The following is a 27,131-nucleotide window of genomic DNA, read 5'->3' as shown; positions in this document are numbered from 1 at the left end:
AGGCTGCTAGTGGAAAACTGACTTCCAGGCAGCTAGGATGAGGGTCTTAAAGCCCACACCCACAGTGACACACCTACTCCAACAGAGCCACACCTTCTAATAGTGCCACTCTCTGGGCCGAGCATATGCAAACCATCACACCATGTTTTGTCTTAACTTTTTTAATCCAAGAAGAAATCCACCACTAAAATTATAATTGTAAAAAGTTGGCATGCTTGGAGTTTTTAGTGTGGTATTCAAACTGTCTCAGATGAACGTTTATAGTGAGGAAAACAATTAGTTACTTAAAGGAGAAGGAGGATTCTAACCTGCTGGTCAGAAAGCAGAAGCTGCTCCTCTGGAAAGCCTGACTGTGGCAGGCGGTGGGCTCTGAAGGTGGAGCCGTGGTTCACTAAGGTCACCTCCCCAGCGTCCATCTTCACCCCGTCAGCTGTGTCATCTAGGGGAAGAGTCAGATTAGAGCAAGACACAGTCCTTCAACAACACTTGCCTGTGAGGCAATCTTTCCCCTAAAACACTGTTCTCAGAGAGGGATTATACCTCTCCTTCCTAGCGTGTGAAGACACCGCTCCATTCAGAATTGACTGAGAGCATCTAACAAGCAGCTCAAAACCCACACAAGAATAAAATCCAGCCTGATTTATAGTTTGTTTTAATTTTTTCTTTTTTAGATTTATTGTTATATGTAAGTACACTGTAGCTGACTTCAGACACTCCAGAAGAGGCAGTCAGTGTTACGGGTACGGGTGGTTGTGAGCCATCATGTGGTTGCTGGGATTTGAACTCGGGACCTTCGGAAGAGCAGTCAGTGCTCTTAACCAATGAGCCAGCTCACCAGCCCTATAATTTTGTTTTTAAAATAATGAAATTTCCCCCAAAGAGAACTTTTAATGTCTTAAGAACAAGAAATTTAATATTAAAAAAACCCAGGATGATGGGTAAAAAGGCAGCTACTGGAGAAGCAAAGGTAGAATTCTGGTCATTTGACCCATGAGTTTGGAATTAGCATGGACAACTCGGAAGCCTGTTACTTAAAGCCTGGAAGGAGGAGGTTATACCACCATGCAGAACCCAGGACTGGGGGTGACGGCTCAATGGGTAGGAGCGCTTGCTGTACAAGTATGAGAACCTCAGTCTGCATCCCCAGCACCCTATGAAAAACTGGACATGACTGTGCTCGCCTGTGACCCCAGCATTGTGGAATAGAAACAGGCAGAACCTGGGAGCTTGCTGACTGGACTGCTAACTGGCAAAGTCAGTAACCTTCCAATTCAGTGCAAGTCCCTGTCTTAAAGAAATAAGAGAGACAGGATATTCAAAATCTTCTTCAGGCGTGTACACAGATTCCCACAGGCACGCATACCTGCACATACCTGTGTATGCACCCTCTCCCCAGATACCAACCATTACTAAAACAAAACAAAAAAAACCTTAATTCATTGAATCTTTTTTTCTCTGTAAAAAGAATTCACTTGTATTGCTCTTAGAGTCACTTCAGTGACTATAATACCATGGCAGATTCTTACTTTAGAAACATTTTACCATGGATGCGCTGAAACAGGAACACAAGAGAGTTAAGAGAACTCAAGTGACTTTCACTGCTTACAGCATAGAGAACAGGGGAACGAGTGAGCAGGAGAGGGAGAGAGCACACCGTGGCTGTGGTGGTGGGGGAATGTAACCGTGGCTGTGGCGGTAGGGGAATGTAACCGTGGCTGTGGCGGTAGGGGAATGTAACCGTGGCTGTGGCGGTGGGGGAATGTAACCGTGGCTGTGGCGGTAGGGGAATGTAACCGTGGCTGTGGCGGTAGGGGAATGTAACCGTGGCTGTGGTGGTGGGGGAATGTAACCATGGCTGTGGTGGTGGGGGAATGTAACCGTGGCTGTGGCGGTAGGGGAATGTAACCGTGGCTGTGGCGGTAGGGGAATGTAACCGTGGCTGTGGTGGTAGGGGAATGTAACCGTGGCTGTGGTGGTGGGGGAATGTAACCATGGCTGTGGTGGTGGGGGAATGTAACCGTGGCTGTGGCGGTAGGGGAATGTAACCGTGGCTGTGGCGGTAGGGGAATGTAACCGTGGCTGTGGTGGTAGGGGAATGTAACCGTGGCTGTGGCGGTGGGGGAATGTAACCGTGGCTGTGGTGGTAGGGGAATGTAACCGTGGCTGTGGCGGTAGGGGAATGTAACCGTGGCTGTGGTGGTAGGGGAATGTAACCGTGGCTGTGGCGGTGGGGGAATGTAACCGTGGCTGTGGCGGTAGGGGAATGTAACCGTGGCTGTGGCGGTGGGGGAATGTAACCGTGGCTGTGGCGGTAGGGGAATGTAACCGTGGCTGTGGCGGTAGGGGAATGTAACCGTGGCTGTGGCGGTGGGGGAATGTAACCGTGGCTGTGGCGGTGGGGGAATGTAACCGTGGCTGTGGTGGTGGGGGAATGTAACCGTGGCTGTGGTGGTGGGGGAATGTAACCGTGGCTGTGGTGGTGGGGGAATGTAACCGTGGCTGTGGTGGTAGGGGAATGTAACCGTGGCTGTGGTGGTGGGGGAATGTAAACAGCAAAGAAAATGCTCATGGAATCATGCATGTTTTTAGTCGTCCTGTTTAGCCATTCAATGTAATCCAAAATTGGCTGCTATTCCTATCTCCTTTTACAGATACAAAATACTGTGACTCAAACAGTGAGAAATGTTCTAATTGCAAAGTTTTATTATCACTAGCTACATGAAATAATATATTACCTTACTGAAATTATTTATCCTACAGGAGGCAGTGCAACACAGTAGTAAAGAATAGGACCCTGAACTCTGCAGGATGGAGTATGTGACTCCCAGCAGGTCTCCTAAGCTGTACCTCACTGTCCTTGTTGGTACACTATTGTGTATATTTTGTACACACTATCAGGTATTCTTGTAAGATGGCTGAAACAGTGGAATGAATAAATATTTATTATATTCAGTACTTAGAATAGATACATAGGAAGCATTGCAAGTACTGCTAGTAGGCATTCTTTTTTTCAATACACTAGATAGGAAAATGATCTTAGATGATCTTGTAAATAACTATACAGCAATGTTTACTTAGAACTAAGATCTTGTAATTTATTACTATGCACAAAGACACAAACAGAACAAATACTGGGCAGGCATCCTCTCTCCACCTAACTAACCACTGTGTAAAAGGACAAACTGACCAGTTTAGTTAGTCTTACCCATTTCAGGTCTCTTCACATCACTGGCTTTAGTGAAGACACAGAATCCTATAAAAGAAGACACAAAACATAAATATTACACAGTGAAGCATCTAGGTCAAGTATCATATAACAGGGACTTGCTCAGAAGTGACGTTTACGTCCTTAGTGGAGGAAAACGGTGAAGGCACTGACTTGTTGAGAAAAGGAGTAAAAAAATCAAATTGGCGAGAAGGACTTGCAAACACTGCTGCAAACTATACTGGACTCCACCGCAGCTCCAGGTGACCAGAGAATCACAAATCATCAAAGCAAGAATCAAGTCGCCTGAGCCAACCCCCAGGAGACGGAGCCATGTGTGTATAAATCACAGTTAGTCACTGCAGTGAAATCACAACTAGAAATTCTCCCCAATCGACCGCGATTTCTTCTACCTCATCCTAACTCGTTTTTCTAGGTAAGTGACAGACTTTGTGGCCCTAGACTTATCTTCCATAAACTTTATATAGCGGACAAACAAAACCCCACAAGTTTACTGAGTACAGATCAAGGAACACCTTCAGTCGCACAAAGCACTGCTCCACTCAGCACCATCCACCAAGCTGCTGGAAAATGGCTGGAATACAGCTCCCTTGTGTAGCATGCACAATGTCCTTTATTCAATCAATCCTTAGTGCCAAAGCAAGCAACCAAACCAAATTAAACCTCCTTAAACCAAGGCTTTATCTACATACAAGTTCCCAAGTTCCCCTCATATAGGATATAAGTTCCAAGGCTTCCAATATATGTCTGAAACTACAAGTTGTACTGATTATACACACAGATACACTTCAATAAAAGTGTAATTCATGAGTTAGAACAAGAGATTAATAGTAATAAAAACAGAATGTCTCAGGGTTTTACTGCAATGAACAGACACCAAGACTAAGGCAAGTCTTATAAAGCACAACATTTAATTGGGCCTGGCTTACAGGTTCAGAGGTTCAGTCCATTATCATCAAGGTGGGAACTCGGCAGCATCCAGGCAGGCATGGTGCAGGAGAAGCTGAGAGTTCTACAACTTCATCTGAAGGCTGCTGGCAGAATACTGGCTTCAAGCAGCTAGGGTGGGGGTTCTTATAGCCCAGATCCACAGTGACACACCTACTCCAACAAGGCCATACCAACTCCAACAGGGCCACACCTTCTAATAGTTCCACTTCCTGGGCCAAGCATATACAAACCATCACATTCCACTCTCTGGCCCCATAACCTTGATCAAGCATATGAATCTATGGGGGCCATAACTAAACACAGCATAATGCAAAATACATTTAGTCCAACGTCAAAAGCCCCCATAGTCTATAGAAGTCTCAACAATGTTAAAAGTCCAAAGTTCAGGGCCTCTTCTTAGATTCATCCACTCACTTCACTGTAATCCCCAAAGCAAGACAGGAAAACAGCTGGGCAAACTCCAAACTCTGCATCTCCATGTCTGGTGTCAAAGCAGTCTTCAGATCTCCAACTCCTTTTTCATCTTTGTTGACTGCAACAAACTTCTTTCTCCTAGGCTGGCTCCACTCCGTTAGCAGCTTTCCTCAGTAGAGAGTCCCACAGCTCCTCTCACAGTGCAGAGCCTCAGCTGTTCTTAATGACCCCTTCATGCCCTCAAAATCAGTACCACCTGTGTGACTCTTACATCTTATCCAGCCCAGCTGCGACAGGAAGCGCAACCTTGGCTATCTCTGGAACACAATTTCTTTGTGCTTTCAGAAAACACTTCTCAGGTTTTACCTCAGTGATGCTGGTCTCTTCTTAATCACCACTAATTTCTTAGTTCCAGCTAACCATCTAATTGTCCCAGTACTCCCTTCTATTCTGGACTCTAAGCCAGAGCCACATGGCTGAAGCTGCTGGGTTCTGCTGCTTGCATGACCTGGAACATGTCCCCCTTGTTCTATTACATTATCACTAGCTTTCTGTTTTCCAGCTCCTTCACTGCCTAAGTTTGGCTGTCCTGGATCTTGCTTTGTAGAGTGACCCTGAACTCAGAGATCTGCATGTCCATCTCCTGGGATTAAAAAGTGTGTACCACCATGCCTGAATTTTTCACTTACTTTTTTAAATCAAACTTGACTATTACTGAAATTGCAAAAAGTGAAATTGCAGATACTGAATTTCCCCAGAAGAGGGTTGGGAGTGGTTAAAACCCTAACTGCTTAGAACTACTTAATTAGCATAACTATATACATCCGCTTTTATCCACATAGTTTAAGGAGACTGAGCAGTTGATTATCAAATCCACAGCCATTCTGAATCTTCAAAGTATTCAAAAAAACTACATGACGTCAACAGGCGTTCTTAACGGTTACAATAATGAAGAGTATGTGAGAAGGTAGGCTGCTTGAGAGCGGAGTACCCAGGCTTGCCAGGAAGGATCCTGAAAAGGTTTAAGCCTTAGATTTAGGATCAAATACATCTCTAAGCTTCCACCTAGAATTTCTCCAGGCTATTTTTCCCCTTCTTCCTTAATGGGGTAGAATTTTTTTTTAACTTCCTTTTTCTTATTTTTTTATTTTTATGAGTACACTTTAGCTGTTTTCAGACAAACCAGAAGAGGGCGCCAGATCCCATTACAGATGGCTGTGAGCCACCATGTGGTTGCTGGGACTTGAACTCAGGACCTCTGGAAGAGCAGTCACTGCTCTTAACCACTGAGCCATCTCTCCAGCCCCCCCCCTTTTTTTTTACTTCTTTATTTTATGTGTAGAAGTGTTTCCCCCAAATGTTTGTCTATGCACCATGTGCATATGCCCAGTGCTTGTGGGGGTTAAAAGAGGGCTTCAGATCCCCTGTGAGCCACTATGTGAGTGAAAGGAGTTGAACTTAAGTCTTCTGGAAGAGCAGCCACAGCTCTTAACCACTGAGCCATTCCTCCTGCATTAAGGTAGAATTCTTTAGGGTTCAGATTAAGGCAGGGGAAAAAAATCCAATCAACTAAAGTCACTTTCTAATTGTGACTAGTCCATTCTGCATACCTTCTTAATAAGAAAAATGCCAATTTAAAAGTCTAGTATCCAAGGCCGGGCAATGGTGGCGCACACCTTTAATCCCAGCACTTGGGAGGCAAAGGCAGGTGGATTTCTGAGTTTGAGGCCAGCCTGGTCTACAAAGTGAGTTCCAGGACAGCCAGGGCTATACAGAGAAACCCTGTCTCAAAAAACCAAAATAAATAAATATATAGATAAATAAATAAATGTCTAGTATCCACAACTTGAGAGATAGGAAAATTCCAAGTTTGAGGCCACTTGGATTATACAGCAAGACATTCTCTCAGAAAGAAAAAAAATCTGGTCTCCAGTAGAATAATGCCAGTTAATTTCTTTTTCACTTTAGAGATGTAAAAGGAGAAAACAAGCTAGAAATTCAATAATTCCAAAAGTTCACTGGCATAAAATCACACAGATGGGGCAAAAGGAAGGACCCAAGAATCCCTCAGCAAGTGAGCACTCTAGCTTCTATCTTCTATATTCTGAATATTCTTTGATATTCATTCAAAGATTCACAAGGGCAACTGAAAAGTAACCTTTCCAACTAGCTTTGAGTAATCGATCCTGGCTCATATATGTAAATGATCAAAGCTCCATATTCATACCTTTCTACAAATACACCTTGCTTCTTTGGTGTGCTTCTAGTACCTTCTTTAGCAATGATGTTGGAAGAAGAGATTTAAGAAAACAACAAAATCAAGATTCTACATGAGTCCTTAATAAAGAGCGTTAGATGTCATCAAACTTAAGCACAGATGACAGGTTTTTTATTTCAAGAAAATCTGTCTTGCTGGGTGGTGGTAGAGTCACACAGTAGGTGGATCTCTCGTGAGTTTGAGGTCAGCCTGATCTATAGAGCAAATTTCAGGATAACCAAGGTTATATAGAGAAACCCTGTTTCAAAATACACACACACACACACACATATATATATATGGATAATTTTAATAATTCATCCCCAGTATTCATCATTCATTTAATTTCCAGAATGTTACTAAGCAGCTGCTTATTAATGTGAATCAAGTGAGCAGCTGAACACCTTTCAGTGAAAGGTAAATCTGAGGGAGACAGAAATTGACTGCAATAGAACAAAGTAGTAAATCATTTGTAAGTCTGTATACTTTGGAAGAGCTCATTACAAAAATTAATTTTTAGCGCACTAATGAAGCTACTAGAAAATATAGCCCTGTACAGTTTTACCTGTATCCAGAGCCAACATGTGCAAGTAAGCATGCGAATAACACAATGATACCTGTGATAGTCTACACTTCACCACCATCTGTCACCTTTGATACAGTCTAAACTTCGCCATCATCTATCACCTATGACACAGTCTACACTTGGCCATCATCTGTCACCTATGATACACTTTGCCATCATCTGTTCAGGTCCGCACCATAGTATTTTTATGTGGACTCTCTCCCCCAGTTAAATTAGAACCTTAAGCGCCTTACTATTCTAACCTTTAAACAGTACTTAACTTCTTACACACATACACTAAGTGTGGGGTCCTGGGATATAAATACAAGAAAGCTCTGGCCTTTGCCCTTTAGTAGTTTTCAGGCTAGGCGAGGAAGCCAGATCCAGTCACACAGACAGCAAAACTAGTATGACGGGTAGGAGAAAGAGAAGACAGTGGAAGAAGAAAATTACATCACCTTAGCCACAAGTGGCAGAACCTGTTTGAAAACTCATCCACTCCCTCTCCAGACCTAATTCATCAGATGAGTGATAGGCTAACCACGTTTGCCGTTTGGATAATTGACTGAAATCAGGGAATGAAGCTCTTTAAAGGGGGGGGGGGGCAGGTAGTCTAACTGGAAGGTTCAGGTCACTATTACAGGTGTCACTGTAACCTCAAGGGCAGTAATCCACATTTCAGCAAAAGTCGTGAATACAAATCATCTTTATGAAGAATACTTATACATGTTTTACTTCATCCAGAATGTCCTATTACATCGAAAAACCCTACAACAAATGGTTGATAGGGCATAAAAGGACTATACAAAATTTTGCAAGAATCACCATCACTCCAAATACAATTAAGTATGCCACGTGAACTAAGTAATTTTAACAAGTGTGCCTTAAAAGTGATAAAGGAGCAAGTTATTGCCAACAAGATAACAGAAAAACTGTAGAGGTACTGATAAAACAGAAATCACCAAGCTCAAGACAAGGGGAAGCCAGCACATATCCAGAAAGATCACGTTAGGGTATACGAAGAAAAGGTTCAAGGGAATTCATTACCAAGAGGCGATGAGCCAGGTAAGGAGACGGCGGCAGTTAAGGGGGTTTTCATAACCTGTGCAGAAGGGTCCAGATGTTTCTCTCTGGTGGTGGCTCTAGCAATATCACATCCCAGGGAAATATCACAGGGTAAAAAGAGTTGGAGAACTGTTTTACGTGAGACCCGGTAGGCGAGGAGTAGCATTCAGGTTTCAAGGAAGAAGAGAGGCGAAGCAGGTGGGAGCGACAGCTCAACTTCCTCGTAGAGAACAGCTCTTCCTCCCGGGGACCCTGCTCTGGCGGGAAACTCCCGCGATCCCAGCCGGCCTTCTCTCTTTGGAAAAGTAGAGTGGGGTGCAGAGGAGGCCGTGCCGTGACCGCGGGGAGATGGCCTCTCCGTGGGTCGGGAGACCGGAGGGCTGAAAGGGCGGCCTCAGTGAGCCCAACTACCAGACCCGGGCCAGGCAGCCGCCACCGGGCAGCAGGGGGGAATGGAGGTGGTCCCAAGGGGCGGGGCGGAAGACAGGGCACGGTCCCCACCGCCGTCCTCCCTTCCGCTCGGCCCCGCCGAGGCCCGCGGGCCCAGCCTGACACAGCCTCCCGGCCCGGTCTCCCTCCATCCTCACCCCTCCCCCAGTTTCCCGCCGCCACTCACCGAACCGGAACCGGCTGCTAGGCAAAGGGGTTTCCGGCCGGGCGCGGACCGCAAAGCCCGGGAACCTGCGGGAACCGGAACCTTCTTTACTCTACCGGAAGACCGTTTGGCGGGCGCGGAGGAGGGAAGGGGGTGGGACAAGAGGTCAAAGAGCGAGCTACAGGCTCGCGGGACGCCTGCGCGAGGTGGCGAGGCCCGAGACGCGGAGGGAGCGTTTGACTCGCATTTCCATCTCCCTGTCACCCTGTCAGACTGGGGCTTTTTCTCTTCGTCGCACTTGGAGTACTGTTAGTGCGCCCGCCGTCCTTTGGTTTTCTCTGTCCCTCGGCTCCTTGACCCGCTGTCATCTGGTTCCGTTGACCTTTTTTGGCTTACGCGCAGGTTTCCATGGCAGCTGTTCGCTGGGGCCATAGATGTTTGGAAACCTGCGCCTTCCCCGACAAATCCTCATTTTGAGTTCTAAAATGATTTCTACCTCTACCTTCTGAAAATTAGTGCGCATCTTGTCACGCTTGACTGATCACAAGAAGTGGGGCTAGGGGGAAGAGCAGAGACTAAGAAACTTTGGGAACACCTTAGCTTAGACTCGTAACAACACGCCTAGCCTTATATAACTGGAATGATTTTAAACAGTGATCTCTAGTGGGGTTCACCAGAGGTCTTAAACATGTAATCGATGCCAGACTTTTAAAGACAGAATAATGGAGGGGAAAAAATTAGCTTATTCATTCAAATTACTTACCGAGCTTCTTAATTTAATAACGCCTCTGGCTCAGACCCTATTTGGAAAGAGGCTTCAGAATAGTATTCTAGACCCAGGTGACTGCCTGTCTGAGTTCACTCTTGAAGAAAGAAAAGCCTCTGCCTGCCAGCCTCATCCATTCTCTAAGCATAAGGAGATAAACTTGTTTCTTCAGGGGATCCTGACTTGTTATGTATATAAACGATTATATCACCTTATATGCTGATATTTTTATATGGCCAAGTCCTAAAACCCAGTGGTATTAAGTATACCTAGGCCATGTTGACCTTTGACACTTTAAATATTCTATGGATCTATTTATTTGGATTAAACTTTCTTTACTTCTAGGAAGTAGCCATGCGTAGAGAGGAGTTTCAGCTGAGATTTTTCATGTGCGTGTTTGAGTCTCGCCAAGTAGTCAGGACGACTCAGAGCACAGGTACCATTGATTATGCTATGGTGACAAGGGACGAGTTCTCTCAGAGCTATACAGGATGAGAGCTTCTGGCAGAATTATAAACTTAAGGGGTCGGCGGGCTTGTTTTCTATTCCTAGTTGGAAAAGTATTTTGTCATCGTGTTGGGGTGTTTTCTTTGTACAAGTATAAGGGAGATGCTATCCTCATCCCAGGCAAAGGAGGAAGACTTGGGAGCTGAGAACAAGGAACCTGGAGCATGGGAAGGGAGTTGGTTTCTATTTAATGTATAGATTATTCTAACCTCTCTGGGCTGACTTGTAGTAGGAGGTCCTTGTTGATACTCAGTGGGCACCCCCAAAACATGTAAGTCAGGACTTAAAGAGAACTTCCGCTCTTTTCTAACCAGCAGTGACGTGTTCTGCTTTGCCTCTGTTATCACTAAAGGAATAGAATCGAGCAATCGTCTATTCTCTTAATCTTCTTTGCCGCGTTTAAGCCAAGTGTTTATTCAAAAGAAGTTCTGAATAGCTAAGCCTCTTAGGGAAAGTAGAAAAGAAAGGAGCACGCCCTCCCTGGTCCCCACCCTGATGGTGACCCACAGTTATCGCTTCCCAGCGGGGGAAGCTTCAACCTCCAACATGACCATACCGAAGTCAGAGGGAGACGACCAGTGGAAACTAGACAGTATGGATGATGATCCAAACACCGTGGGACCTGTATCTATTCTTAACACTGGTGAGGCCTGTGAGTAAACAATGGGGATTGGTGGGGAAAGGCTCGGTGAAGAGCAAAAGGTTTGTTCACAGCATGATGGTCAAGGTGACAAAATACCCAATGCGGGGTAATGTAGAGAATGAATTTTATTTACGGTTTAGGGAACTTAGGAAGCTGGAAGCCCAAGAATAGGCAGCTCCTTTTGTTTGGCTTCTGCTTAGGATTCCCTTGGTTGAGCCACATGACAGCAAGAACATAAGAAGAAGGAGGGATCACACAGTAAGCCAGATGGGGGTCAGGGCGGGGCGCAGCCTGTCTGTCTCATAACAGCCTTCTTTAACAGGAGCTGACTGGGACCCACAGTATCTCATTAGCTCCTGCCCAGGCCATTCCCTCCCAGCAGAGCCCATGATGCCCCGGATGCCATGATCTCAACACAGGAAACTTTGAGAGATGCGCTCACATGGCTTCCAAGCCATAGCCACGCTAAGTCACTTGCCTCCCTCATTACTCTAAGCTATGTAGTTCGACTTCCGTATTGTTAGTAAACCTTATAAAGAAAAACATGAAACTCCCACCAATGGATTAAATTAAGGTATTATTATTATGTTACAAAATTATTCCAAGTTGGGTGGTGGTGGCGCACGCCTTTAATCCCAGCACTCAGTAGGCAGAAGCAGGCAAATTTCTGAGTTCCAGGCCAGCCTCATCTACAAAGTGAGTTCCAGGACAGCCAAGGCTACACAGAGAAACAGAGAAACTCTGTCTCGAAAAACAAAAACAAAACAAAACAAAAAAATTATTCCAAAGACTATAAAATTTACCCTGGGAAAAATTTAATAACAGGTTTATCTTGTATAATTTAATAAAGGTTCAACTCACCAATACTTTATATTAAATTTTAGGAACACATCTATATGTTCCTTCTCAACTTAAAGGCATCTATATTGGAGCCAGTTCACTGACGATACTTCCTTCGTTTTTACTGTGTGCCAGTGACATTAGAAATAATACATTATAAAGTATGCTGTGCTCTCACCGAGTAGCTTACGGGAAGAAAGGTTCATTTCTACTCCCAGTTTCAGATGGTTCCGGCCATTCTGCTGGGGGCGGGGGCAGGGTTGAAGAAGAGCTGCATCCTGGAGCTTGACAGGGAAGCCTGCGCTTCTGAACTCTCTCTGGCTCTCCTCCCTCATTCCACTCTGGATTCCAGCCTGTTAGACAGTGCCAGCAACACACAGGACCAGCGTCCCCTTCTTAGTCAACACTCTGCAGGTTCCCTCACAGACAAGTCCGGAGGTTTTACCAATCAAATCAATCTGCCAGCCAAGAGCTTTTGTTTGTTTGTTTTTGGTTTGTTTTTGTTTTTTGTTTGTTTTGTTTTGTTTTTCAAGACAGGGTTTCTCTGTGTAGCCCTGGCTGTCCTGAAACTCACTCTGTAGACCAGGCTGGTCTCAAACTCAGAAATCTGCCTGCCTCTGCCTCCCCAGTGTTGGGACTAAAGGCGTGCGCCACCACACCCAACTCAGCCAAGAGCTTTTAAATTGTATTTTAAAGTCAGAATACAAAATAATGCATTCCATCATGACATTTGTGCTAATCAAGACTGACTCCTGCTGTTTATGTATATATGTATGTGTAAGTTTGTAGACAAATGTACATATAACATGATTATGTTAATAGTTAAAATTCAGAAATGTCTTAGCTCAACTTCCATGTATTTCCAGAAGGAATTCAGGGCTAATTAACTTTTCCTTGGGAAGTTAAAAATTGGGGTCTAGAGAGATGGCTCATCAGTTAAGAGCACTGGCTGCTTTTCCAAAGGATCCTGGTTGGATACCCAGCATCCACAGTCCACATGGTAGCTCACAACAGCCTGTAACTGCAGTCATCTAGCGATCTGGCGCCCTCTTCTGGCCTCCACATGCAGTGCATACACATGGTGCACACATACATGAAGGCAAAACACCCATACACATAAAAGTAAAATACAATTTTAAATAGAAGCTAACAATTGCATTAACTATTCCTGGCTCTATGCAATAGATGACAATATTTATCCATACCTTTTGAGAACACGCTATCTGAACTCATTGTGTTAGACTCAATAAGAGATGAGAAAATGGTTTCCCTATTCCTTGGGAGCGGACTAGATGTTTTCCCTGTTCCTCAGGAGCAATATAGAAAATTGCATATAAGCTGAGAGATTGGTGATGCTGTTTCTCCATGTGGAATTTCTAGAGATCCCATAGAGATGTGGGGATAAGCGGTGCCATGTGAGGTCTGGGGCTCTCAGGATAGGTCTGGCCATTGTCCCACATGATCTCAAACCTCATGCTGTTTTCTTAGTAACCAAACTAATGGGAAAGTGGTTTATACTCAAGAACATCAACTTATTCAAGTACTTGGGGCACCCATTTGGCAACTGTGGGTGCTCCTTTAATCTGGTACAGAGCTAGCAGTTGACACCAGCCGGCAGCCTGATCTACCATCGAGTGTATTCAGTTTGTCTCCTAGTCGCCCTTGTCTTTGCCACTCTCCCTTCTCATTGCTCTATACCTTATACTCACCTCAGGCTCCCTTTGCCCTGATGACTAATGGACCCACTTCTGTGGTCTGCACTCTCCCCTATCCCAGGGACAGAATCATGACATTCAGCTCCTTCATCTGAACCTCAAGGCCTCAAGGGAGAGCCACTCCTAATCTTCCCAGCTTCCCTCCGAGAGAAAGGAAATCAAGTTCCTTCCAGCCTCAGCGGGGCTGCCGTGCCTTCTTTCACAATTGCTGCCACCATCCATTTTATTCTTTTGTCTGTCTTTTCTTTCTTTCTTTCTTTCTTTCTTTCTTTCTTTCTTTCTTTCTTTCTTTCTTCTTTTCTTTCTTTCTCTTCCTACCAAGAAAGTTTGTTGACATTTACAATCATAACAGTAGCAAAAGTACAGATATGAAGTAACAGCAAAAATAATTTTATGGTTGGGTGTCAGCCCCACGCGGGGAGCTCTATTAAAGGGTCGCCCAGGACTCAGCATTGGAAATAGAAGTAAATAAAACATGCACCCCCTTCATGAAGTCTGTAGTCTGTGACAAAGCAGACATCAGACAAGCTTAGAAAGTGAGAACAGTGGGAGTCCAGGCAAAGAGAGCAAAGCCCAAATAGCATGTCAGCCAGGGTACTGAACTCCGGAAGGTTAAAGGGCTGACTGCATTAGCCAGGCGGTGGGAAAATAAGGTTAAATTCTGGTTTTCCTTCCCAGCCCTGCGCCCAGACTGGCGACTCTAAGACTCATTATTTATCGTTAAATGCCTAGGCCACCAGCTTTGGCTCATTCCCCGAGTAGCTAGAAACTTATCTAAGCCATTCGCACTATTCTGTCTCCCGCTTGGTAGTTACCTCTCTTAAGTCCTGGGCCTGCTTCGTTCTTCTTGTCTCCTCAGCAGCTCCCTGAGTACACTCACCCACTCATTTACAGCTGTAGTCTCCTCTCTGCGCTTGACGCTGAGCCTTTTATAGTCTCATCACTTCCCAGAATCCTCTCTCTTCCTGCCAGTGCTCCGCCCACCTATTTCCTGCCTCAGCTCATTGGCCATTGGCCTTTTTATTGACAAGTGATTCTTTTTTTTTTTTTTAAAGATTTATTTATATGTAAGTACACTGTAGCTGTCTTCAGACACACCAGAAGAAGGAGTCAGATCTCGTTGCGGATGGTTGTGAGCCACCATGTGGTTGCTGGGATTTGAACTCTGGACCTTCGGAAGAGCAGTCGGGTGCTCTTACCCACTGAGCCATCTCACCAACCCTAACCCTAACCCTAACCCTAACCCTAACCCTAACCCTAACCCTAACCCTAACCCTAACCCTAACCCTAACCCTAACCCTGATTCTTATAAGAGATTCTACAAGACAGAGCAGAGAGAATCGTTTTCCAGAAAGAACAGGTGGCTCTGATCTGGGAATATATTGACTCATTGGAAAGGTAGTGTGATGCTCAGACCTGAGTGCTGGGGAGACTGCCCGAAGGAATTCTAAGAACAAGACCATGCAGTACCTTCTAACTTCTGTAAATACTTCTTAACCACAGGAAATCAACAGTGACAGGATCACATTAAAAACAAGAACAAACCCTCAAACATGTAACTACGGATTCCTTTCCCTCACAGATCCAGGGTTAGCGCGGTGTTGTTTGTTTATGATAGATATTGATATTAAATGCAGGAGCATGTGCATGTGCATGCTGTGGAAGCCTACCATTGACGTACATCCCCAGCCCTCATATTTGCTTGCTTCTTAAAATGCTCTTTCAATCTCTTGGGTAAAAGGTAGGTTAGAATAGTGGGGTTTTTTTCTTTTTTAAGATTTATTTTATTTATGTATGTGAGTTCCCTGTAGCTGTACAGATGGTTGTGAGCCTTCTTGTGGTTGTTGGGAATTGAATTTTTAGGACCTCTGCTTGCTCTGGTGAACTCCCCTCGCTCAGTCCCTGCTCCCTCCGGCCCAGAGATTTATTATTATATATAAGTACACTGTAGCTGTCTTCAGACGCACCAGAAGAGAGCATCAGATCTCATTATGGGTAGTTATGAGCCACCATGTGGTTGTGAGATTTGAACTCAGGACCTCTGGAAGAGCAGTCAGTGCTCTTACCCACTGAGCCATCTCACCAGCCCCAAACAGTGTTTTTCAACCTGTGGATAGCATCCCCTTTGGGGCGGGGGAAGTGGGGGTTAGTATCAAAGGGCCTTTCACAGGTGCTGCATATCAGATATTTACATTATGATTCATAACAGTAGCAAAAGTATAGTTGTGAAGTAGCAGCAAAAATAATGTTGGGGTCAGCACAACATGAGGAACTGTATTAAGGGCATTAGGAAAGTTGAGAAGCACTGGTTTAGAGGGAAGCAAAAGTAGGGTCATGTCTCAGGTGGCTGCCACTGCCTGGCTCTGCTCTTTGCACACAGGGTATCAAGGAACAGTGATGTCTTCAAATAATATAAGGCAACCCAGGGCTATGAACACAAAAATGTGCACCAATCCTGCCTCACAACCCCACTGCTGCCTCTGTATTTCTGAGGGGAAAACAGTCAGAGGCACTCATCCTAGAGCCTGCTAGTCCTTGTTCCAAGCTCAGTTGCATACGGAGGAGCTGTACTGCAGTCCCCGGGCAAACAGAGCATGTGTTTGCTTCACACTCAGGAGAGGAGCAGCCACAGCTGCTGTTTTCTCTACCTCTTTGCCCATCCGTGTACACAGCCTTGCCCTGTGCAATGATGACGCTTGTGTGTGGACGTGTGTTTCTGAAATACAGAAATCCAACCACCCACAGAAGTGGGTCACATAGGCCTCTCTTCCTGCCCTTAAGTCCTGCTCCCCAAGCTTTTGTTAAGAATGGCAGGTAACATGCCAAAATTAGCCAGGGTGCTGCTAAATATCCCACAGCGCACAAGAGTCCTCACAACAGTCACGGACCTGCAAATGTCAGCCTCGCCTGTCAACCTCGGCTGTCGCTCCCTGCTTTCCTACAGTATTGAGTTGTTGTGAGCAGTCACTCGAGGTGACATTTCTTCATACATTCTTCAAACTTGATGCAGTTCTTTTGGAAGGTGTGAGTGACACTGTCGCTCCTTCCTGTGTGAGAGAATGCCACCACAGCTCTCTCACTCACCCACATGACAATTCTCACCAGAAGAGAAACGCCAAGGAACAGGAGAGTGCGGTTTTCAATGTTAAATCATAACAGCTGGTCCCAGCTTATACATGTGCACTCTTTTTTCTTTTGTTTGTTTTGGTTTTTTTGAGACAGGGTTTCTCTGTGTAGCCCTGGCTGTCCTGGAACTCACTCTGTAGACCAGGCTGGCCTCGAACTCAGAAATCCGCCTGCCTCTGCCTCCCGAGTGCTGGGATTAAAGGCGTGCGCCACCACCGCAAGGCTCTAGTCTTTATTCTTAAGATGGTGCCTCTGTAAATAACAAGCAACCTTCGTCGTAAAAGAATACATAGTATTTTTCCTATAGCTTAATTCTTGCAGCATCTCAATTTCCTTCTGGATAACTGACTTCCCCAGTGGGATAGTGATCGTTGTGTGATGCACTGTGTGACACCTGGTATATAATCCAAGCACACCGTGACATCTCTTTTGTTTTGTTTTGTCAAGACAGGGTCTCTCTATATAGTCCTGGCCATCTTACAACTCACCATGTATATCAGGATGGCCTTGAACTCGTAGCGATCCACCTGCCTCTGCTTCCCAAATGCTCTGGTGAAAGGTATACACTTGCCTAGCCTTGGGTTTCTTCAGCATACAAACCGTGTGGTTTATTTGTGGTCTCATAAAGTCTCACACAACTTTCTTACAAGTTTGTAGGCTTGTTTGCCACAGCCAAGGCAGGCATCACTGAGCATGCTCTCGTGGTCCCCTCCGTGCTGCCTTCTTTTGTCCTTCTCATTATTCTGACCTTTCAAGAAGAGTCCAGTGTCTGCTGTTAAAAGCTCCATCTTGTGACCATGGGCATGAGTTTACACTCCTCAGAGGGCACTGCAGAGGCATCACCATTGATCTGGCTTCCCCCGTGGCCTCTTTTTCATGTTGGCACGACCCCTTTAGTATTTATTTGTTTGTTTGTTTGTTTATTTGTTTAATCGATCTTTGGACTTCCTATTATATTAGGGAAAAAAATTGATTACTTGTTTAAGCTGCAAGAAACACAAAACCAAAAGCCAAGATAGCTGAATGCAGGATAGAGCTTCCTCCAGGACAAAAGCTTTTGGGCAGCTTTGTGGGCCAGGCTCTGGTCCCGCAGACCCAATTGCCCACTTAAGTATAAATCCTCCCCCGTGCCTAGGGACTTCACTGGTAAGCAGCTGACCTAGGTAGCCACTGACTGTAACGCAGCTTATTTGTTGCAGGATATTTGATCACATTGTGAACCCTGCGATTGTGATATTTACTGAAAAATCCAGTTTCTAGTGGTGTGGCTAAGCTCTTAGCACACACCTTTAATCCCTCTGGCTGGAATATAGACACGACCTTAGTACACACCTTTAATCCCAAACGACAAGCATAAAGTTGGTTTGTAGAAGGAAGCACCTATATTTGGAAGTGATGTCTTAATTGAGTGGCAGACAAAGTGATGAATCAGAGAAAGACTTGACAGAACAGGTTATGCCCAACTCTTACGAGAAGAGAGAGGAAAGGGACCAAGGCAGGGCAGAGAGAGGAGGCAGTTTTATTGGTAGAGTTTCACAGACTAGTGCAGAAGAGAGGAGAAGCAGTTTTAGAGAGTTGTACAGAGACAGGTTGCAGAGAGAGAACAAAGTAGACACAGGTGAAGACAAGAAGAAGCCAGGGAACGAGAAGGAGCCAGAAAATTAGAACCGATTGCCAAATCAAGCGTGAGGCCAAGCAGAGCAATTCAGGAGAGGCGGAGAGGTTGTCAGTTTGGAGAGCAGTGTGAGCCAGAACAGCTGAGTTGAACCAGCCAGCCAGAGTCCAGAAAGAACAAGAAGAATGAGCTTATTCAGCAATAAACCTCAGAGGCTGAAAACAGCGGGGCCTGGACTAGATTGTGTGGAGGCTGGAAGTTTCCAGGACTAGGCCCCAGTTAGCCGACTGAAACAGTGATCCTCGGAGATGTCAATGACTTCAGGTGAATAAAAGAACATACACCACCCCATTTACTACTGAGTCAAAAATGGGAGAGCATCCAAAGAAATGATGCTCTCCCCACTGCCTTCCGGGCTGCAGCTTCTCTGCGGAAGACCTCCCCACCAAGCTCTTCCTGCGTCTGACCCCAGCATTACTCATGCCCACCACTGCCCTGCTGGTCTTTGGACAAGTACACTCACACACAGGTGGCCTGTATAGACCAAGATGCCAAGTTTTGCCATTGTGAGCACAGCCAGTGTGTGGAGTGTTACTACTGCCTACGGCTCACCTCCCCTTTAAGAAAGTATTTTTAATTTCTGCACCAGAAACAAGAGCTCCCATTTATATGCCGGTATAAGAACCAAAAAAAACCTAGGCTCCTGTTGAAGAAAAATGGGAATTCTGGACCTACGAAGATTGCCTTAATCTCAACAAGTCAAGATTTAACATTCCAGAATCAATTTCACAGAACTTGAATTTTCTAAGGGTAGATCTTAGTTAGGGTTACCGTTGCTGTGGGAAACTCCGCAGTCAAAGCCACTTGAGGAGGAAAGGATTTATTTCATCTTACATTTGGCAAGCACAGTCCATCATGAGAGGAAGTCAGGGCAAGAACTCAGGCAGGAATTGAAGCAGAAACTGGAGGAGTGCTGCCTTCTGGCTTGCTTTCCATAGCTTGCCTTCTTGTACCATACAGAACTACCTGTCAGGCTTGGCACCATCCATACTGGGACTGGCCCTCGCCACATCAATCACTAAATAAGAATTATTTCTCGAATGCGGTATCTTCTTCTCAGATGACCCTGGTTTGTGAGGGATCTTTATCTCACTTCATTTTTAAGACCCGGTTTCTATGTAGCTGTGGATGTCATGGAACCCACTCTCAACCTCACAGAAATCCCCCTGCCTCTGCCTCCCAAGTGCCGGGATTAAAGGCTTGCGCCACCACCACTGCCCATCGATGACTCTTGACTGTGAACAGATGACAAAAGCTAGCTCGTTCAACATTGTCTCAAATGGGAAGGTCACTGGGTGCAAGGAGCATCGCATGCTAAGATGACACCAGTTGTGTAGGCTTCTTTCCATGTTTAGTGGAGATGATCCTTTATATAAACAAAATCACGCATTGCACTGTATTTTGATCAATGGCACAGCAAACATACAATGGCCATCGAAGGCTATCATGACGAAACAACCCCATCGTCTAATGTTTCTGTGGATGGATCACATTGCACGTTTTCATTTACCTATCCACACCACCGGGCAGAACGCCAGCCAGGTAAGTTAGTTGGAGTACTTGAGCTTCTTTACATGCGCGTGCGCGCTCTGACCTCCAGTTACCAGAGAATTCTCTAAGCATCTTACACTTAGTCTCTCAGAATGTCTTCTCTTGATTTTTTTTTTTTAACTCTGTTGTCTACTTGTACATGATACCCCAGTAGCTAGGTGAATCCAGAAGAACTCTGAGAAGCTTAACAGGGCCTTCTGAATGTCTTCCTGCACACTGAGGATCAACATAAAGAACAGCCTTGGGGCGAGGGGGAGATGAAATGACTCCGAGAATAAAGCACTTGCCATGGATATATGAGCCAGAGTTCAGATGCCCAGCAAACACGGAAAGCTGAGTGTAGCCCCAGAGTTTGATAGGAGGAGACTGGATACCTAAGGCAAGCTGGCTAGCAAGATGGGCTGAATTAGCAAACTGGGTACAGTGAAAGACCCTTCCTCAATAAATAAAGTGGAAAGGAACTGAGGAAGATGTCTGATGTCAACCTCTGGCCTCTACATGAACATGCACACATGACTACCTGCATGTGAACATCCATCCGTCCTATATGCATACACATGTGAAAAACAAAAAGAATAGGCCTTTAATTTCTGATTTCTGGGGCATGGCACAAAGTACGCTATCAGTCATTTGCCCATTTTTTGTACAGGTCATCTTCCCCTGGATGCTAAAGACAGGAAGACCACACTGACTGGCATTGGGAGGTAGAGACTATATCCTCATGACCCAGAGCATCTCCCTGACCCCCCTTTCTCCCCGCTAGGGCCCACCACCCTAATGCCTAAATTAGAATTTTCATTTTCAGAAGCTGAAGAAATCTGAAGTATATTCTGGCCCAAACCTAGTCTTTGAGAAGTACCATGCCTAGTTCTTGTACTTCAGTCCCTAAAGCAGACCCACGCCTCGGGCTTGTCTCCAGTGCAAACCAAGGCTTCAGCTTTCTTTATGGAAGGATACAGCACGTACTTCTGTACATTAAACCCTTCCATTGGTGACAATGGCCTTAATTTAGTTTCCTCAGGAATTTGTGGCACCACCTCACTTTCTGCATCCTTTTCTGATCCATCTTGTTAGTGTGTTGACACTTCCTTGATGCACTCTGGCTTGTACGACGAAGTTTAGATGCCTTCCTTAGCCACCACAGTGTAGCCATCCTCCCCACTGCTCCGCTCTCAGGAAGGCTTCTCAGCTCCAGTTAGATGGAGATTGAGTATACACCATAGTCTCTAGAACTGCTAGATCCAACCATTTTCTCCATCGCCAGTCCACTATCAATTTATGAATTCGAACTTTGAGCCACTAAGTAAATCAACCACAGCTGGCTAAAAGTTCCTTTTCCAAGTTGTTAATATTCATGGAAGAAATCATAGTTTGAATGCAAAAGTTGTCTGATGAAAAGAAAATTTGGTAAAAGGAAAAAGTTCAGCTTGGGAGTTTAAAATTAAAAGGCAGGAAAAGCTGTTTGTATTGAGCTGTCCCCTTGCAATGGGTGGTCTCCTCTGTCTCTCTGGTGCTGGAAGAGTTGTATCCACTGGTGCCTGTCTCCCTAAGCAGGACTGGATGGATAGATCAATTATTTACTATCATGGTCTTTTTTTTCACTTCATTTACTTTCAACTAACATGCTTGTGTCATAAGAGTTCAATAAATTATGGGCTTTACAGGGTTACCGATTTATTCAGTTACATTCCAGGTGTAATAAAATAAATAAGATCCCAGAAAGAACAAATATTCTTTTTAAAAAAATTGAACAAAATAGAGTCCTATCCAATTTCCTGTTTTTTTTTTTTTTTTTTTTTTTTTTTTTTTTTTGCATCTTGCATGGATACAGCACAGCAGATTTGTTGCCGTTGATGAAACAATATTGATACAATGTTATTAACTGAAGTCTGCAGTTCACATTTTGTAGTTCTACAAGTGTTAAAAATCCATAGTGCCATACATATGCCCACCATTACAACATTACTGAAGAGTTTCCCCACTATAGCATGTAGTTTTTACTACCCAGCTTTAAGCTCCGGGTGAACCACGCTACCAGCCCCACCCAGGTTCCCTTAGATCCCAGGATGAAAGACCCACAGACCCACACATAAGCTTATCTTTGATAGCCTTTAGCTCAACGGCCCAGCTCTTCTAAGCCTTCCTCAGCCATTGAACCCTTCTTTTCACTCCCAGCTCAGCACCCTAAATCTGCCCTCAGCTTAATTATGTTTCTAATATCCTACCTGCTGCTCCAAGCCCAGTTGGGGAAGCAGTCGATGGGCACTCCACCCAAGATCTCGCATGGCTCATGGCTCTTTCTTCCTCCAAAGCATGGTGAATTCTCTTTCCTCCCCTGTGTCTGCTAGCCTGCCTGGGGGGAAAACTCGAAGTCCTGCCTATTCCACCCAGTTCATTGGTTGCTAGCATCTTTATTGATCAATCAAGAACCAGTTGGGAAACAGGACCTTTAGTGTTGACACTCAAGATTCCCAATTAAAATATCAGACACACCTCCTACACACCACCTTTAAGATCCTCTGTCTATGCTCTACACGAATTCCTCTCCTCTCTATTTCAAACCCTAAGTAACCACTGATCTTCATAGTTTTGTCTTTTCCAGAAAGCTGGAATCTTATATAGCAGGTAGCACTTTCAGACTGCCTGATTTGCTGAGAAAGGTGCATTTAGGCTTCCACCATGTCTGCTCACGGCTTGATAATTAATTTTCCTTATTGTTGAATAGTGCTTTGTCATATTAACATGCCATGCTTTTTTTTTTCTATTTACCTTGAGAGATGTCTTGGTTGCTTCTATTTTGGGGCAAGAGTGAACAAAGCTGCTGTACATATGTGTGAGGGCATGATGTAACTCATTTAAGTAAGAGTTATGTGATGGCCATGTCTGTGACTGGAAACTGTTAAGTTGCCTTTAACTAATGGGCATTCTGCCAACAATGAACGATGTTCACTAATGTTCAGGTCGGCCTTGCAGTCTCACTGTATTTAATATTATCATCTCTTCCTATCTGAGCCATCTGATAGTTGGGTAAGAGTCTCTTAGCTCCCTGGTGGTAGAACAAATGAATGTTTTTGCGTATGTTTATTTGCCAACTGTATGTTCTCTTTGATAACATATCTGTCCAGATCCTTTGCCCATTTTAAAACTCAGTTATTGTCTTTTTTACTATTGAGCCGTTAGAGGATTTTATTCGCGCATAAAGTTTATTATTTTTAAAGTTAGTTCTGTGAGAGGTTTGAGTCTCCTCTACGTGTACATACTCTATGTGATCAAACTCATCCCCACTCCCCATGCTTTTCCCAATCTCTTCCTCTTCGCAACCCACCCGGTTTTGTGTTCTTTTATTCTTTTAACCCTTTAAGATCAATCTGTGCTGCCCAAACAATGTTGGATGTGGTCTTCCTCTGGAGTCAGCTTCTCAGGGGCCACACTCTCAGAAAACTGTCTCTCCCTGCCTCCAGCAACTAAGGACTGCTGTTTGCTCCATGGCTGGAATGGTCTGGACTTGGCTTGCACAGGTTTTGTAAATGCTGTCGAAACTGCTGTGGATTCATAACTGCAGCTGCCCTGGTGTGCCCATAAGATAATTTTCCTTGCAGCCTCCCACTGCCTCTGGCCCTTCCGTTCTTTCTGACCCTTCGCTGGGAATGATTCCTGGGCCTCCCGGGTGGGGGTGCGCTCTATTATTTGTTGCACTTTGTCCAGCAGTGGTTGCTGTGTTAATCACCACCTAAGACAAATAGAAACTCTCAGATGAGGGTTGAGAGAGGGTAGGAGATGGGAGGTGGGTGGGGAAAAGGATACAGAAAGGCTGATGGCACAGGGTGGGGTTACTAGGTCTAAGGGGTCTTTCTTCTACATCCCAGTCCTTTATCAGATACATGATTTGCAAATACTGCCTTCGGTTTTATAGGTTGCCCCCCTCCCCTTTTAATCTTCTCGATGGTATCAGTTTTCATTGCCTGTTCACTTGCATTCTCATCGTTGGCAGCCGGAATGTACACTGCAGAGGCAAAGCTAGCAGAGAAAGAAAGGGCAGTAGAGAGATCCGCAATGTACACGGCAGAGGCAAAGCTAGCAGAGAAAGAAAGGGCAGTAGAGAGATCCACCGGTCCTGAGACACAGGAGTAAAGTTAACTGTGGATAAGCACTCAGGCAAAGACAAGACGGGAGGCAGCAGCGCAGAGGGTGTGAGCTGGGGATGTCGGTGGTGCTCAGGGAACACCAGCCCACTGTTCCTTAGAGCGCCTGCTGCAAAAGTATCTTCTGGGAGGGTAGCTTTTCCCTCCCACACTCTTGCAACCTGCTGCTGCGAACTTGAGAAGGGGCCTTTCCCTCTTTGGTTCTTGGTAGCATGCTAGCTGGATTCGCCCTCTTTCGTCTCTGAGAAATGATGCAAATGTGGAAAGACTTTTGAGGTTATTGTATAAGATATACCAGTGTTCTGTGCTTCTTAAAGGCAGGGATCTGTCTTAAGATAAAGCCTGGCACACAGACTCCAGATACAAATGTTCCTTGAAAGAGCGATAGAGGTGGTCAATTGCTGTGGTTGGATTTTAACAGTGGCACACGTTTGAATTCAAGGAATAGCAGACAAGCCAGGAGAGAAAAAGTTGGCTTAGTTGGAAACAAGATTAGCAACTAGATCAATTCTAACCCTCACCACGTACATGAGCAGATAGCTCCCAAGATACCTCACCCACGTACATGAGCAGATAGCTCCCAAGATAAAGATGTGGTGCCCGGAAAGCAAGCATGCAAGCAGCGGCCACAAGGCAGCAGAGTTCTTAAGGGGTGGAGGAAGAGGAGGAGAGAGGCAAGCAGAGGGAGGCGGAGCCTCCTTGCCATTTTCGGCCTGTGGAGGTTTGGAAGCCTCTCCTCCTCCCGCGGCTGCCTCCACCTGGCTCCTCCCCGTGTTCGCCAAGCTCCCCTCCCCCTTTCCCCAAGGACAATCTGCAAGAAAGCAGCGGCGGAGGAGAGCTAAAACTACAAGGCAAGAGGGAGGCCTTGGGTGGAGAGCGAGGGGCGAAGCCAAGAGTGAGGTGGGAGCGAACGTGCCGGGAGCAGGCGGTGGGGAGGACGGAAAGGAACAGAGGGCCAGACGTGACAAGGCATCCGAAATCGCAGGCGAGAGGGGGATGGGTGCTGGGCACTCGTGAAGAAGCAGAGCCCCCTGGTTAACCGCCCAGCACTTGCATGCTCAGGTCCCAGAGGCATGGCCAGGGGTGCTCGGCTGTGTTGCATTTGGTTGCCTTACCCCTCCCCTGGCACATATCCAGTTCAAATTGGTGCACCTATGATGCTTCCAGGCTGTGTTCCTGCTCCCTGCGAGCTCACACACACACACACGATTCTGTATATTTATATTTAGCATCAGTGACTGTGTCACATGCGTGTCACCGCGAGTCCATGAAGTATGGGGGCATACGAACTGCATGTATTTTTGTGTCCTGTGCCTCTTGACATATAAACTCAGGAGAACATGAGCCACTGTTTACAGGCCAGCTAACCTTGGTAGGGTGAACTCTTCTCTCTCACTGAAACTACGCCATGGAGAAGTCTGGGGGCTTCTACAGGTGATGAACCAATCTGGTGACAAACTCCAGGTATAAAAGAAAAAGTCTCAGGGAAAAAGAGCCAGGACAGTTAGATATCTGTTCTTCTTTTCCAAAATTTTGGGTTCCCATTGGGTTCTCCAATCATGTAGTCTTTCTCACGACCAGCAGAAATCATGACCTTAGCATGCCAGGCTTATGTGTGTTCATGTTGCTTTCCCGGTTTGTCACTTTCTAAGTCCTACATGTGCCTGAGTGTTTTGATTTACTTTTTTATTTCAAATTAGCATACGAGCTCTTAGTTGTCTCTGTGACATTTTAGAACAAAATTCGTTTTAGTAGACCCTCCTTTTCCCTCACCTCCCCCACCCACCCCGCGACCCCTGACTTTGCTGTGTACCCCTCTGTTCTCTTCTCCTTTCGTGTCACTTCCCCCCATCCTTCATCACCTATTCTCATCTCTCTTGGTCTCCTCTCTAATTTTTAAGGTTTTACAAACCACACTTACTCCCGTTCATGCGTATACAGGTCTACTTTACAGGGTAGGAGCTTCATATGAGAGACAGAGGAAATGTAGTTTTTGTCTTTCTGAGTTTGGGTCGCTTAATACTACACTTTGTAGATCCATCCATTTTTCTAAAAAAAAAAAAAAAAAGCAATAATTTAGGCTTTTTTCTTTATAGCTGAGTAAAATTCCATTCCATACATAGACCACATTTCCATTGCCCATTAATCTGTTTATGGCCATCCAGACTGATTCCATCTCCCTCCCTCCCTCCCTCCCTCCCTCCCTCCCTCCCTCCCTCCCTCCCTCCCTCCCTCCCTTACCTGTGATGTATCCAACCCAGGGCCGTACAAATGCTGTTTAACTGTTGTATATCCCCAGACCTGAGTGTGCTTTTAGCAGTAAACTATGGAGCTATGCCCACCCCCAAGCCTGCTCTTCATGCATCTGTGGTGCAGCGGGTCACTGATGCTTTTCAGCAAGTGTTACTGAGCTTCCTGCGTGCACAGACTTCAGTGCGTAGGCTCTAGAACTGGGCTTGTTTTCCTTTTCTTTTTGGCTATAAGTTTTGTCTGAATGTATGTTTGTGCACAGCATGTATGCCTCATGCTTGTGGATGCTAGAAGAGGGCATCCAGTGCGGATGACTAACAGAGAGTCGTGAGCTGCCATGCGGGTGCTGGGAATTGAACCCAGGTCTTCTGGAAGAGAAAGCAGCCACTGCTGAGCCATTTCTTCAGCACTGGATGTAGATTTAAAAATAATCAGCCCTGGAGAAATTTTCAGTCTACGTAGAGGAAGTGCCCTTAACAGCAGTGCAGTCCAGTGGTCAGGAGACTTTACTAAGAGGACACAGTATTTCAGGCTTTGCACAGCACCAGATCACGGCTCCAGACTCTGTCCCAGTGTGAGAGCGCAGAATGAGGATGAACAGGCAGCTCGGACTCTGCCTTTGCTTTCTGTGTTTTGTGTCTCTGATACGGGGTTGCAATGTGTTGCCATGTTGGGCTTGAACTCTTGAGCTCAATCAGTTATCTTGCTTCAGACTCTGGAATAGCTGAGACTACAGGCAAGGACCACTGTGCCCCGCTATACAGGAATTTGAATTTCAATAATTTTTCATGTCATAAACTATTTTTGCAACCATTTGAGATGTAAGGACCCTATATAGTTTGC

At 45.4% G+C, this 27,131-nt stretch overlaps 2 protein-coding genes across 7 annotated transcripts in view; one reads left to right on the top strand and one right to left on the bottom strand.

The window, feature by feature from the left end:
* Senp1 (SUMO specific peptidase 1) overlaps positions 1-9,394 on the bottom strand; it is a 56,484-nt gene extending 47,090 nt beyond the window's left edge. For 2 of the 4 annotated variants that reach the window (XM_021183836.3, XM_021183837.3), the window contains exons 1-3: positions 8,461-9,080; positions 3,206-3,253; positions 309-439 (exon numbers count right to left, since the gene is read on the bottom strand). In XM_021183836.3, the coding sequence (XP_021039495.1) occupies positions 309-439; positions 3,206-3,253; positions 8,461-8,644 (363 nt within the window). In that variant the 5' untranslated portion in view covers positions 8,645-9,080. The other 2 variants (XM_029469610.2, XM_085831612.1) reach the window with 2 other exon arrangements.
* Positions 9,395-10,184: 790 nt separating this feature from the next.
* The window catches only part of Pfkm (phosphofructokinase, muscle), a 39,050-nt gene continuing 22,103 nt past the window's right edge, over positions 10,185-27,131 (top strand). The window contains exons 1-2 of one of the 3 annotated variants that reach the window (XM_029469609.2): positions 10,185-10,275; positions 10,870-10,989. In XM_029469609.2, coding sequence (XP_029325469.1) covers positions 10,194-10,275; positions 10,870-10,989 — 202 coding nt within the window. In that variant the 5' untranslated portion in view covers positions 10,185-10,193. Of the gene's footprint in view, positions 10,276-10,869; positions 10,990-24,787; positions 24,890-24,919; positions 24,939-27,131 lie in introns of those variants that run through there. The other 2 variants (XM_021183835.3, XM_085831611.1) reach the window with 2 other exon arrangements.

This window comes from Mus caroli, unplaced genomic scaffold, assembly GCF_978045245.1.
Source record: "Mus caroli unplaced genomic scaffold, Mus_caroli_1 scaffold_16, whole genome shotgun sequence".
NCBI classification, from domain to species: domain Eukaryota; kingdom Metazoa; phylum Chordata; class Mammalia; order Rodentia; family Muridae; genus Mus; species Mus caroli.
This window is presented reverse-complemented; position numbering and strand designations above follow the sequence as displayed.